This window comes from Drosophila novamexicana, unplaced genomic scaffold, assembly GCF_003285875.2.
Source record: "Drosophila novamexicana strain 15010-1031.04,08,12 unplaced genomic scaffold, DnovRS2.1 tig00001059-arrow-arrow-pilon, whole genome shotgun sequence".
Lineage (NCBI taxonomy): Eukaryota > Metazoa > Arthropoda > Insecta > Diptera > Drosophilidae > Drosophila > Drosophila novamexicana.
Genome location: NW_020824837.1, coordinates 678,505 through 692,939, shown reverse-complemented (window position 1 = coordinate 692,939; position 14,435 = coordinate 678,505). Strand labels below are relative to the sequence as shown.

At 40.0% G+C, this 14,435-nt stretch overlaps 1 protein-coding gene across 1 annotated transcript; it reads right to left on the bottom strand.

Annotated features, from left to right (window-relative positions):
* Window positions 1-3,018: 3,018 nt before the first annotated feature.
* On the bottom strand, window positions 3,019-3,619 carry LOC115765917. The gene is made up of 2 exons (XM_030709663.1): window positions 3,276-3,619; window positions 3,019-3,213 (listed from the first exon to the last, which is right to left on the bottom strand). The coding sequence occupies exons 1-2, from the start codon at window positions 3,514-3,516 to the stop codon at window positions 3,041-3,043; spliced, it is 414 nt and encodes a 137-aa protein (XP_030565523.1). The 5' UTR covers window positions 3,517-3,619; the 3' UTR covers window positions 3,019-3,040.
* Between the last annotated feature and the right edge of the window lie 10,816 nt (window positions 3,620-14,435).

The window sequence follows — 14,435 nt, the reverse complement described above, 5'->3', positions numbered from 1 at the left end:
CAGGGCAAACGTCAAATGGCAAACGTCGTGTGTGTTCGCGCTTTGCTAGCTTCCTTTGCCCAGGATGTGCCACAGATTTCGTGTGTGTGTGTGTGTGTGTGTGTGCGTGTGTGTGTGCCTCACAGCGGTGGCAAACGCGTGTGTCACCAAAATGTCAGTCGGGCTCTCGGGCAAAGAAAAACACAAGTTGTGAAAACAAAAGCAGCAGCCGCCTAATTTATAGTTGCAGCTACAAGATTTTGGAACCAGTTCAAGAACCCGGCCAAGTGCCACTTGGCGCACTTGTAAAAATAAACAAAATAAACAGAAAAGCAACAAAAAAGAATAAAAAAAAATTTCGCTTGTTAATTAGTGTTGTAAACTGTCGCTGGGACTTTCTCCCCCTCAAGTGTTTCTTATTTTCTTGCCGCCCAATTGCTCATTAATATTTTAACGAGCTCTCGTTGTGTTTCTCTCTGTCACTCTCTTTCTCTCTCTGTCTCTCTCTCTCTCTTTGAGCTGGCGAAATTGAACACTTTCACTTTGTGCAAATGCCGCCAGGATCTCGTGCATTCGTCCTGGTCCAGCGAGTGCGTGTGTAAAAACAATGCGACATCTTTGGGTCATTCATAAACAATTTTCGCTTCTACTTCAACTTCAAGTCGGGGCCACCAACGTGGCCGGCATTTGTGATTGATGATGAGTGCATTTGCTTCTTCTTAACTAATGCCTAATGGTTGAATGCATTCAAAGCATCTCTGAATGACGCCAGAAACCATTAAAGATTGGGCGCATCTTGAATCGGGCATTTCCTAAGCTCAATCCCATATGCATATCCCATTTCTCTGGCACTTCCGCTGCGCTTTGAAATGCTCGACTTTATCGTTGCATTCGAATACTTGACTTTCCCCTTTGAATCGATGCAGGCACTTGGAGAAGGCACGTGTTCATCCGGCAGCACTTTATGCCACTTGCCACTTGCCACAATCTGTTTTACCGGAAACGGTTAGAAATTTATTTATAACATGCAATTAACATTTGTTTCCGATTTTATTTTAATTTTCCAATTTTCGTAAGGGAAGCGCGCCTAATAAGTAGGAATAACGACTTGAATATTTATATATCTGTATTTGTTTTTAACTATTTCTAAATATTTTATTATTATTTTATTTTCAGAGCTTTTTAAATGAAATCTGGATTAAAGAGGCGCAATGCTAAATGAGGTATGCATAAATGTATCTTTATATAAAATATAAAATTGTTTAAATTGCCTGATTGATTGGCTAATTAATTGATTGATTTATTAACTGATTGATTGGCTGACTACTAACTGACTCAAGTACAAGGAATCGTAAGAGCTGATTGATTGACTGACCGATTGATTGACTGATTGATTAACTAACTGACTGACGGATGTATAGAAATCATAAGAGTAGATTGATTGACTGATTGATTGACTAACTGACTGCCTGATGTACCAGGAATATTATAAGTTTCTCTCTAAAGAGATTGAGGATAATTCCACCCGACATTATGGAAAATTGGTGAAAATAGAAAATATATAATTGACCGGGGACAAGGCCAAATGGCAACTTACAAATTTACATTTAAATCAATTATTAAACATTTAATATATGCCTAAAAGTTAATTTTCATATTACCTTCAACTGCATATATTATTTCCCTAAAAAATATATCCCACAAGAAAATCCTCTTTGTCTGGCAAATTTCTTGCTCATCTTTTATTATGAGCTCTGAGCCTTTCACACACGCCACACACACACATACACACGCAATTGTGTGCTGTGACCTTTGACACAGTCCGCAAATATTTACCAAATATTTTCCATACAAATTTCAACATATTCTATGCATTGTGCACGCCCAGAAAACAGATCTTCCACTCGCTTTTCTTTGCTTCTTTTTGGTTTGGGAAAGAAAGAAAAATGTTGTTGGAATTTATTAATGAAACTCATTGCGTTTCGCTGGCCAAAAGGCCGGACCGAGCGAATGCCCTCAGGGGAACTGGGCAACTGGGCAACGGGAATCGTTGCCGGATTTCGGATGCAGTGCATCTTCTTCTTCTTTTAAAAAACCCGCCGCCGCCGCCGCCGCCGCCGCCGCTTTGATAAATTGTGCCGCCGAGCAACGCTCGAGGGAATTGGCGGCTACCGAAGCCGCTTTTTGGGTTGTTTCTTTTTTTCTCTCTCTCTTTTTTATGCGCCGCCGCAAATGCCAGTAGCCAATTCCGTTAAAACGTTTGTGTTTTGCAATATGCAAAAAGCCTTAAACACGGTCGGTAGCCGTTTGCCTAGACAAAAGGGCGCTGCCCCTCCCCCCTGCTGCAGCCCCTGCTCCGGGCCGAGTGCCTTGCGGCTGGCCAGGATCAGGACCGCAAGGAATTGTTTCGCATTTTCTGGGAATTCCTTTGGCAGTCGCATAAATCTTTGCCAACTTGCCAGAGTCATGCGCCTGGCCTTATCTGTGTGTTGAGTGTGCGTGTGTTGAGTGTGTGTGTGTGAGTGAGTGTGTGTAACAATTGTCACACCTTTCGGCGGCCACTCAGCAGCCAGAGCCTCAGCCGCTGTGTGCCCCCCTTTTAGCTGCCCCTCTTCCATGTCTCTGTGTCTGTGTGTGTAATTCGACTCATTAACAATACGAGGCAATACGAGTGTGTGTGTGTGTGCCTCAGTGTGTGTATCTCAGGCTGAAGGGTTTTCGGTTTCGGTTTTGGTTTCTATGCCACATAAATCACAACTTAAACGATGCGTAATTTCGTTAAATTACTTGAGGCCTCTCTCTCAAATGCCCGCTCGTATTTATTTATTTGTGTATTTATGTTGTGTTGCCTGCGATTTTCAAATTTATGTCATTGCAACAGGCGTTGTGCAACGCCCTAAAAAATCACAAGAGACGCACATAAAATTGAAAAAAAAAAATGTATATATAAAAAAAGAAAGCTGCATCTTTGAGCCTGAGCTCGTTGCCTTGCCTTTAATCTGTATTTAAAACGTTTCATTAATAAGTCCTAAGGGACACGCCCCTTTCATGCACCTTTACACTAGATAAACATAAAGTCAGGAAAAGAATCAGCTGCTGGCCTTGAAGCAGAACAATTTTTCGAGCGTCGGAACAATATAAGAGAAGTCGCTAGTTCAAACCCAATAAAAAAGTGCTCATATGGATAAATAGTTACATTTTTGCTAAATTGCCAGCAAATTTTATTGCGATTAGCTGCGAAATTCAATTTATGAATATTCAAATTTAAAATCAACAAGACCTTCATTTGGCAATACCAGACTTTAAGAGCTTGACGTAGGGCGAACTGATCTGCGCCCTGTAGAGACCCTCTGTGGACTCCTCAATGATGCCAGCCTTCACACCCACAGCCAATGTGTCCCTTACGATCTGTTCCAAAAAGTACTTCTCGCAATATGTATTATTTGATGACAGCCTGTTGACGATTTGCGGAACTGTCCGCCAACCGCCCAGATCGACGAGCGTCTGGAGGAGCTTTTGTCCATTCTGATTTATCATTTGGCTAGTTTCCTGTGTAATATCTTTGAATTTATGTGACTTTTGTGGGCAGGGTAAAGTTTTTGTTGTTGTGAACGAAAATAGAAAATATGTCTGAAAATATGAAGTTTCTACATAAAAGTAGGAACTAAGGGGTTTTATGATTTAGTGAGAGTGTGTAAGAGCTGGGATCAGATAAATTGTTTATATTCTTGGTCAGCATTAATGGACGAGTCGTTCTAGTATATCCTTCTGTTTGTCATAGAAGAAGAAGATCTGCTCGCCCAGGTCAAGTTTATTTGAATTGATCCATAGCTTTCCACGAAATCGATAGATATCTATTTTGAGACTTGCTTATTTAAACATAACTCGAGGATTATACGAGCTAGAGACACCAAATTTGGTATGTGGTCTTTCGTATAGTATGCACATATGCAACATATTTCACATTTCAAATAGCTAAGCTCATTCCTCCAACAAGCAAAAGAAACATACATATTAAGGTACAGCTTTGTGCTTCGGAATTTACACATATTTGGAGGCTATATCCAAGACCTGAAAGTTTCGCACTGATCAGAATGTAAACACCTTGGTTATTCAAGAATGCACCTTAGTTATTTGAGAACGAAGAAGTAGCATTGGACGCACAGTAATCCCCATTTATGTTGTCGGTGCGTTTTGTAGTTTCAGGTTCTGCGAATTGTGGCTACTGCCTTGAGGCATATCAAAGACTTGACCGGCTGATGAATACAGTCTTGTCTATTAGAACATCAGTTAGTTTTTTTTTTGCTATTTCCTTTTTTGAAGTTGTGCGGCAGCGTTTAAGTTATTTATTTTTTTGCCAACACCTTAAACTCTTAAGCCGCTAAAGGCGCAACACCCCCAACTCGCACAGGAACTGCAATTACCATGAGGTCAGAGCTGGAGAGAAGGCAAAACCCAACAGGCCCACCAGCTGTGTGTCCTGGCACAGGTGTCGAGGCCCGCAGCTAGAGTGTGAAAGTGGGCAGCGCAATTACAAATGGCAAACAATAGAAAGGGCAAGGATCTACGGGATCTAAGAGATCTTGCGGAACCGGAGGATCTACACTTGCTGCAATCTCACTTTCATTCATTGCACAACATAATAGAGGCCGCAGCTAATTGCAGGCTACACTTCTTATTCTTGGATTAGTCCTGCCCACTTTTTCGATACATATATATAGATAAATTGACTTCTTAGCGCCCGGGACACGCGCAGTATTCCGCAGGACTCTTTGATTAATGTTGAGTCGCAGTCAAAATGGCTGCGCGTCAAAAAAAAAAAATGAAAAGGGGCACAGTCTTAAATGTTGCACATGTCCTTTTGTCATGCATTTCCCAAAAGAAAAAAAACGAGATACAAAAACGAGAAGCAAACAAACCAAATGCCTTCTTTTCTTCGACTCTCTTCTGTCCCCTGTCTGCCCTCTCTCGCCTGTCTCAGGGCACAAGTCAAACTCTGCTCTAAATTGAATTCAAATTGCAATTGGGTTTCGAAGGCTAAGGACAACAGCACAGGATGCTGCAGCATCTGCCTGAGCAAAGATCAGACCTTGTCCTTGTTCAACCCAACCTTCTGCGACACGGCAATAGATCATTTTCCACGCTCTCTGTGCGGTTGGTTGTCCCTATTCCCGTTCACATTATATTGAAATTTGTTGTGTTGTGCCAACAAAATATTAAAATAATTTCATATTTACGATTTGCATTCGAGTTCCTTGAGTTGCCTTTTGGCATTTGTGCGCGTTTGATGCCCTTTCAATGGACACCTTGAAGCCGTGGCCAAATATTGTTGGAGTTGTCCCTGTTTGCCACATCAATCATAATTAGAACGTCTTGTGTGTGGTTTTGTTCCCTTGTTTTGTTTGTGGGTCTATAATTTTTACTAGATTGGATTACGCGTGATATTTGCTTGACATTTATAGACTGGCTTAAGAATTTATGGATTTCTGCCTAATATTTTACACTTCATTTGGGTATTACGCGAACTAGTTGATATTTTTTATGTTTTCTTATTTATATAAATTTAAGAGATTTATTCTTTCAATTATATTTATTAATATTTACATATATGGCCTTTTTTTTCCATTTAACTCGAGAAATATAGGAGCTAGACAAAACCAAACATATTATGTAGTTTCTCGTAGGGAATGTTCAGACTTAGAATATTTCACACAGTAGGTACCTCTCGCCTTTTCGCCTCATATTGGCAAAAGTTCGTTTGTTTTGAAAGTTACAGCCTTGGGATTTGGATTTATAAGCACTTTTGTATGCCATATTTAAGCGCTGAAAATTTCATAAGGATCGGACTTTAAGGACCGGAGCTACTTAGGAACATATAGCCCATAGTGCTTTTGTAGGGAAAGAAGAAGCACAAGCGCTATGCTAAAGCCTCTTGCCCAAACCTCTTTTATCTTATAGAGAAGCTTCTGCTGTGATATATAACTAATACTATATAGTTAACATTTTCCAAAATTAAGATCTCTTATTAAAATGAAATAAATGATCTCTAATTTATAAGCCCAGTTAGTGTAACAATCTCCCACAACTTCAAATAATTACAACTATATTAGCCAAAAGTGTTAAGTCTCACACACATGTCATACATTCTATTTCACACACACACACGAAAACCGAAAGAGTTCTCAGCCTTATAGACAGAGCCGTATACCATTTTCGACCTGTAAACTGAGCTCAATGTGAGGTCTGCGCAACGCCCCATTTCTTGGGCACGTTTAGGGTTTCCGTGGGGCTTACCCTTTGCTGATGATGCAAGAAGACGCAGGATACGAATAGGTTTACATTGCTTGTGTTTCGTTTTGGTAGGTGGATTGTTAATGAGCGTGCTGTGCGGTCGTGAGATGTGTGGCAAGCGGCTTTCTGGAAATTTGAGAGGCGTCAACAGGCGCTCAATCCGCTTAAATGCTGTGACGGAAGTAAAGGATGCCAAAAAAGGAGAGAAGTGAAGGCAAGAGGCGGAGGCAGAGGCACAGGCACAGGCATTCAGGCTGGGCTTATAGCTTCATTTGCCATTTGCTGGCAGACAGCCGGGAGGCAAAGTTGGGCATTGCGTGTGCACGGCGAGACAGTAGCTGTATATTTAAATGGCTTCAATATTAAATGAATACTTGCACTCGAATCGAATAATTCCCGTGCCAATTCATTTGCCAGCTGACTCTCTTTGACTTTGACCTTATGTCGCCGTTGCACGCAGCGCAATTGAAACGCTTTAATTGCAGCCAGTCGAGTCGAGAGGGCGACTGAGGCGGGGTTTGAACTGTGTACTTTTCTTTTGGCTGGCTGTCATTAGTGTAATTAGATCTTTCAGTTTGCGCTTGGCGTGTCCTCTCTCTCTCGCTCTCTCTCTCTCTGTTTACATGGAGGAGCTGTATTAAGTAGCTATCAATTTATTTTCGTTGCTCTTCTTGTATTTTTTGTTACTAATTTTTATGCCAACGGAACGTGCGCAATTTGTTTACCATCAACATAATTGGTTCGCTCAGTTCTTCTTGTCCCCTGGGCCCACTTCTGTCGTTTTAAGCGCTTTTTTTTATGCCCCTGTCTCACTGTCTACCACTCTCTGCCTCCCGCTCTATCTGACTCTTTTGGCAATTAGTTAAAATGATTAAGTTGATGCGCTGGGCTTTTGCCCTTGCCTGTCCATTTTTGCTGCTCTTTTGTTATTTTTGTATGTAATTACATTAGCCGCAGCTCCGATAATTCGAACTCGCCACGCACTCAGTCAAATTGGCTCGTCCATCTATCATATTGGTAGGCAGATCTGTTTAGGCTTCGATTAGTTCTATAGCCACACACAAACAGCTGTTCATTATCTAGCCAAACACTGTGACAGTTTTTGATATAACCACAATGCGTGTCGTTTTTCAATATCATCATGTATTCAAATCAAATATCCATTTGGTTCAGTTTGCATTCTTTTGATATTTGCACTGGTTTCGTCAGTGATCGATCTGGTTTTGAATTCAAGAGGGAGGCTCCTCTTTCACGCATTCATTTCACTGTTTACCACACATGCCAAAAATCAGTCTGACGATGATCGATGGAACTCGCTGTGCGACCTTTGACACATTCATCACTCGCTAGGCCACACACGCTTTTCACTCTCTTTCTATTTATTGCGAGAGAGCGAGCGAATTTCACTGAGAGTAAAGGCAAAGCTCTCTCCCTCTCTACTGAAAGCTTTCTATGAATGCGTTTGATTTTCTCATTTCGTTTTGTCACATATCCGTAAGCTTTACGCCAAAAGCTGCTGCTAGAGAATCAATGGCTTGTTAGCTTCTTCTTTGTGTCAAATTTAAAAGGAATCTATTTATTAACTATCATATCGATATTAGATATTAAAAAGCCTTGAATATTCGAAAATATCTGCCTACTTATGGGAACCGACCTCTCAGGAAATGAAAGGTCGAATGACGCCTGTTTTCTAGTTCGTATCTCCTTCTCTGTTTTCTGATCATCTTTTTCATTCAATTCCATATCGTATACTCATCTGCATAAGATCGTCTATAGATAATTATCAGCTTAAATAATTCTGTACACAGTTTTTTATTTATTTACAACTTTATTGGCCACAATTTTGAAGCCCTGGCTAAATGTTAACAGCTTCCAAAGCGCCTTCAAATATAATTTGACACTTGACTGCGTGCAGCTTAAAAAAAAAGCAGAAATATTTAAAGAAAAACATACTAAAAAGCACTTAAAGACAACACGAGTATTTTGTTTAGTGTCAACTTTATGGGTTAGAACTCTTAAAACAAAAACAAAACAAGACGCCCCCACCAGCTGCCCTTGTCATAAAAAACTTATTACGCACATAAAATAAATCCCACACAGGCAAACTAATTAAAAAGACCTTTTCTCTTTCGGCTGCTTTGGTTTGGGTTAGAAGTGTAGAGCTGGTTTTTGGGCGGGTGGGGCGGCAATAAAATTTATGAAAATTAACATAAAATTTTGTGCGATTAACTGGAAAACTCACGCACACAAATTGCTCGGGACATATGGAGCAAGATCACATAATAAACAAAAAGGAAGAGCAATAAAAACAAATATGGCGACACACACACACACTCCTTTGGGGGCTGAAGTGTGTGGGGCTGGGGTTGATGTTGATGATGATGATGATGAGAATGAGGCGGGGCTGGGGTGGCTGCTGTGGCTGATTATCATGCAACACTCGCGCACTCGTGCCACACATGCTGCTCCTCTATTCTGTTCAAGTTAAAAGTCGCTCAATATCAACTTTTTGGCCAACAACAAAAGTTAAGCCGTGCGGCGCAACGAAAACGATTAGCCTGATTGGTGTTCTCTCTGCTTAAGGGGAGTGAATTTCGACTGTGTGGGGATGACTACACTCAGAGAAAAGCAACATAACATGGCTTTGTAAAAAGTTGTTGAAATGCAGGCCAGATCGAAATTTAGTTCAGCTGGAAAATTCCTATTCCAAGGAATTTCCCAAGAATTTCTCTACTTTTATTTAAAATATCGCTAGCTTATCTTAAGTATGTATTAAAGCATTTTTCGCATTTCTTAAAGTTTGTAAAATCTAAATGTAAAATTCCTCTTTTTGCTGAAATTGTGAAGAAGTTTTTAAATGCCAAAATTTCCAAATATGAAATGATGCAATCTATCTAAGAATTTCTTTGTTCTTATTTTTCAAGTATGCAAATTCTTTTAATAAATTTTAATAATTGTGTTTCTTAAGCGAAGCGTTTATATTTTTATATAAACATTAAATTTAGATAGATTATGAAGTATTATACTTTTGATGTCTTAGTTTCGTTTAGTTAGGCATATAATTTTTCTCTGAGTGCACTGGGAAAGCCAGTGCGTGCCACAAAATATTTGGCATCCTGATCTCTTCTTCTTTTGCTTCTTGTTCTTCTTCATATCACACGGTCGCATTATGAGTAATGCGCACCTTATGCTGCCGCCAAGTCGAATGTGATTAGAGAAACGTTTCAGCTGAGCTGCCTAACCCCTACGCGCACCCCCTCCCTCCCACTCCCCCACCCCAACCATTCTTCCAACCGCACCCCTTTGGAAAATCTGTTTGCGAGCCATTTATGCGCTTTATTAACCCCTTAACTGATGATGTGCCGCAGAAGTTGACGCTGTGCGTTGTACGTTTACAAATCAAAATATTATGATGGCATCATTTACACGCCGCATTTTCAGATTAAAGTTGATCTGCCACTACCCCCGTGTGTGTGTGTGTGTGTGTGCGTGTGTTTAGTTTCCACTATTTTCCGACTGTAGCCCTCATCCCCTCGCCTGTGTTTCTTGTTGGTTTTTGTGGCTGCCCTGCTCAAGTTTTATGCTTTAATTTGATTTAGCATCCGTTTTGCGGCTCAATTTTTAAGTGCAATTTTGACTGCAGGCTTGGTTGGCTTAAGGGATTTTCTTTTTTGGAAATTTATCTAATAATTTAATACATTTGTGACGCTTTTATAACTTTACCAGAAGACTTTGAAGATTGATAACAATATAGTTCTCTAGTCGGATTTTTTTATATATGAATTTTGCGTGTCGAAATCATTTATTCTCAAATCCCTCAAGATTTCTAGGTGGTGAATTTTTCTGTTGAGAATTATTCAAAATAGATATAAAAAAATGAGATATAAATCTCAAGTGTTTTGATAACGCCCTTCCTTTGAACTTTTAACTCTCGTATACATGCAAAACTTTTGGAGAGTAATACCAAAATTTGGTCTAAAACATATTTTTTTGTTACATTGATTTGTTTAATTTTTAGCACCCAACTCTTAACTTGATAGGTTGGAGGACTTTTAATTCCTTCTTTATCGTGATAATATATATATTTTTCAAGGTTTTGCCGTATCTAATGTAAAAGGTGTTTAATATATAGTAGCAAATATTATGTCAAACATCTAGTCAAAGGTTTTAAGCCTAAATACATTTTGATGAACTGTTTTTCAGCTTTATTTTACTTTAGTTTAAGACCAGCAGCTTTATTTGGGCCCGTTTTTGGGGCACTCAAATGATAGTCTATTAAATGTGCTACTAGAAATGATTGCCTTGACGCAGTTTCCACAACTTTCCGGCAAAATTTTGGGTCGTCATTAGCCGTTTTGGCATTTGCCATTTGAATTTCGGGCTGTGTTGATGCGCTGTTTGTCAATTATTTGTTGGTGCTACAACTGGGACAACAACAACAGCAACAACAGCAGCAATAAATGTTGTCATCAAAATTAATTTTATTGCCAGCCAAAAACTTTCAACAACAACAATTTGGCAAGTTCATTAGCTTGTCCTAAGCGTCTTTGGCACAATGGCAACTTTTGGTTAATTAAACGCAAATTGTTGTGGCGGCAAATTGCGAAAAAATTGCAAAACTTTGTTGCCAAAGGCATTCAAAGGCTTTTCTCAGTCGAAAGTTTATTGTCTCACAAGTGCGCGAACCCAAAAAAAAAGAAAGAAAGAAACTAAATGCTTCTCGTGAGTCATTGACTAGGGCATACCCTATGGAAAAGTATGAGGTGCACACTTTAGTCTCTATTGCCAGGCAGATAACTTGGCGATACTTTTACTTAGATTGATTTAAAGTGATTGACTCGCAGTTGCCCTGTAAAAAGGTCTGAGTTGCGACAATACTCTTTTTTTAGGGGTCTCTATCGCCAGACATATAGTTTGGCGAAACTTATAAATCACCTCGAGTCGGACTTTGCTTGGGAGTGCTTGACTGGGGAATACCTTGTAGCAAGATCTGAGCTGCCCTAAAATTCAATATTGAGATCGCCAGGCAAATAGTTTGGCATCAACAACCTAGGAAATCAAATTGTGTTATTATTTTCATTAATTTATCTTCCAGGCGAGTTTTTTAAAAAAATTTCTCATTGCATTGACACAGCATTGATATACCTACTTGGACCAAGAGTTAGGGTATTCAAAGAAAAATCATGAAAAGGGGTTAATTATATAGGCAATGTGTTAGAGCGAGATGCAGCTACATATAATTGTCATTTCTGCGCGTCTGCATTTGGTTTTTATGCCAAAGCCATAAAAAGTGGCGGGCTCGGGAGGCACGGTCCAGTCCGAAACAAATATGGCCGCGGCTGACTCCACTTACTGTCCGACTGTCTGTCTGTGTGTGCGTGTGTGTCTGTGTGTGTGTGTGTGTGTCTGTGTGTGTGTGTGTGTGTGGTTTTCCAGCTGTGCCGTTGCCCACTTAAATGGCCAAGTATGTGTTGACACTGGCATGTAGTTGTTGTAAGTAACGATGGCAGCAGCAGAAACAGCAGCAGCAGCAGAGTCGTTGTCCTGCCTGCCATGCCACGCCTTCCTCGGCCACCCACTGCAGCTGGAGCGCCTCCTTTGGCATTCGCCTCGGGTGTCGCTTGCGCAAATTTGCCACTTCAACAGCTCCTTGCGGACGCCGTAAGCACCGTTGTGAACGAGCTTTGAGCATTTTCATTTATTTTCCGCACATTTTGGCTCCAGTTCACTCGTCGCTCTCCGTCTCCGTCTCCCACTCCCTGTCCGTCTCTGTCTGTGTCTCCATCTCGTTCTGGCTCTTTCCGTTTGCCACACCCACTCGCCTGGCAAGTCCTTTGCCGGAACGTGAAATTTATGCGCTTCGCCTGCTTTTTCCTTATTTCCCTGTTTCCATTTCCATTTATTTGTCTCTTTTTTTTTGCGTTTCTTCTTTTTGCCGTTTTCGATTTTTTGGCAAGTTGGAAAGTTGTGAAACGATGCTCACAGAATTTTAAGCAGCGACTCCTTTTCGTCCTTTCGACTGCCTTTCCATCTGTGTGCCTGTGTGTTTTTGTCAATATTGTTACTTGCAGCGCAGCGCAGAGAAAATGTGCTGTGAATTTTAAATGCGAGCGCCGAGTTGTTTACATAAGCGCATAGCTCACAGATACCCTTTGATAAGAGACGAAAGGGTGGGTATGTGGGCATGAGAATTGTGAGATATAAAAACAATTTATTTAAATTATTTCAGATCCATGGAAGTAATTATTTTTTATAATATTTTAATAAGTGTAAAATCTTATAAGAGTTATCTATACCTCTCTTTCTCTCTTTCTTGCTCTCTTTCTCTTTCTCTCTTCCTCTATGTTTTTCTCTCTCTCTCTCTCTCTTCTGATCTATCTCTTTCGCTCTCTAGCTCTTTCTTTCTCTCTCTCTTTTTCCTTATCTATCCCTTTCACTTTCTCACTCTTTCTGTGCCTCTCTTGCTCTCTCTCTCTCTCTCTCTCGCTCTTTCTCATCAATTTCAAGTAAGTTGATTCGCGTATTGTAAATTATTATTTAATTATATTATTTTGGTTTTCTCTTAGTGGTCTCATCCACACGGACTGTTTCCAGGAAGCTAGGGCATATTGTAGGGTATCTCTTAAGCTCATCATAAGAATTGCCCGGCACATTTACCTAGCTCTGCATTCGCCTGGGCATAGCTCAACTGACAATTACACGCCTCCTCGCACGCCTAACCCCGCCCACTCACCACCTCCAGGGCCAGCCAAACAAAATACAAAAATGGTTGCCCCTCGCCTGCAGACCACGAAAAAAACAATTAAACAAAATACAAAAAAATATATATATATACGAAAACTCCCCCCACTTTGCGCTTATCTGCATAATTTATGGTAAAAATCAGACGCAACGGTTTTCAAGTGTTTTCTCTCACTCGCAGTACTCACTGTACTGCATATTCATAATTGTTATTGGAGTCAGCCAAGCGCAGTTTTTGTTTTTATTTTCCTTTTTTTTTGGGAATTGCACCACGTGTGGTGCGAGCACCGCCAACAAAAAAAAAATGCTAATAGGCGCCACCAACAGAAATTGTAAAACAATTAAATTGTAATAAACAGGGGTTTACTTACCAAAAAAAAAAAAAACAATGGGCGGCACTTGAGGTTTTGTTTTGAAAAAAAAAAAAACAAAAAAATAGAGTAATTAATAACCCGGCGCTGTCCAGCTGTAGCTGTCCGGCGCCTGTAACGCCTCTATTAGCCAACTAAACTCAACTTTGACTTTAAATGATAAACAGTTTTTTGTGCTGTCTGCCAACTCTACGACCTCCCCGCTTCCCCCCTCGCCTGTGCGCTGACTCACCACTGACCCGATTTGATCGTCTGTCCAAGGATTTCTTTGCAATGGGCCGCGGCTCTGAGCTGAAGTCCAAGTCGGAGCTCCAGCAGCGCATTTGATTGACACTTGACATTTCCTCGGTTTGGTTTTTCTTTCTTTTATTATTTGCAGTTACGTGTAGCGTAGCGTACTTTTTTATTTGGGGCCCTGTAATCGCCAGCTGACATCGACCCGAGCACCGTTAGATGACTCTGTTGCTTACTTAACGAGCCATTTATATACATATATAATTCTTTGGGGCTTTGTCAGATGAAAATATTGTGATAACTTTTTAGCTGGTGGAAATTGCTGTTTCAGCTTTGCTGCGTAACTGGATCGGAATAGAGCATATTATCAGATGAAAAGTCCAAGATATGCATTGTTATGTTGCTTTAAATAGCTGAGTTTTATACTTTTGTTTCTTCTTCTGGAGCAGGTTGACAAATTTTGGTTTGAGTAATGTCTAAACAAGTAGGTAGTACTGAGATATAGTTAAAAAAATTATGATTCCGAATTTTTCAACTTGCAAATAAAACTTTTTATGAAAGTACTTGCCTGATTCACAGAATCCCGTTATGGTTATTTTACTGACAATTCCAACAAATCAAAAATCAAATTTTTTGATCGCAGATACAAAAATGAATACATCATTTAATAGATTACCCGAAACATACGTGTCCACCATGTTTACTTTTCTTTTTTATTTCTATTTTCTTGTTTTATTTTACACAATTTTCTTTTTGAAATCAAATCAAATCAAATCAGATTAAATTACTGATTAGCCAAGGAAGCTAATGTTATCCCAA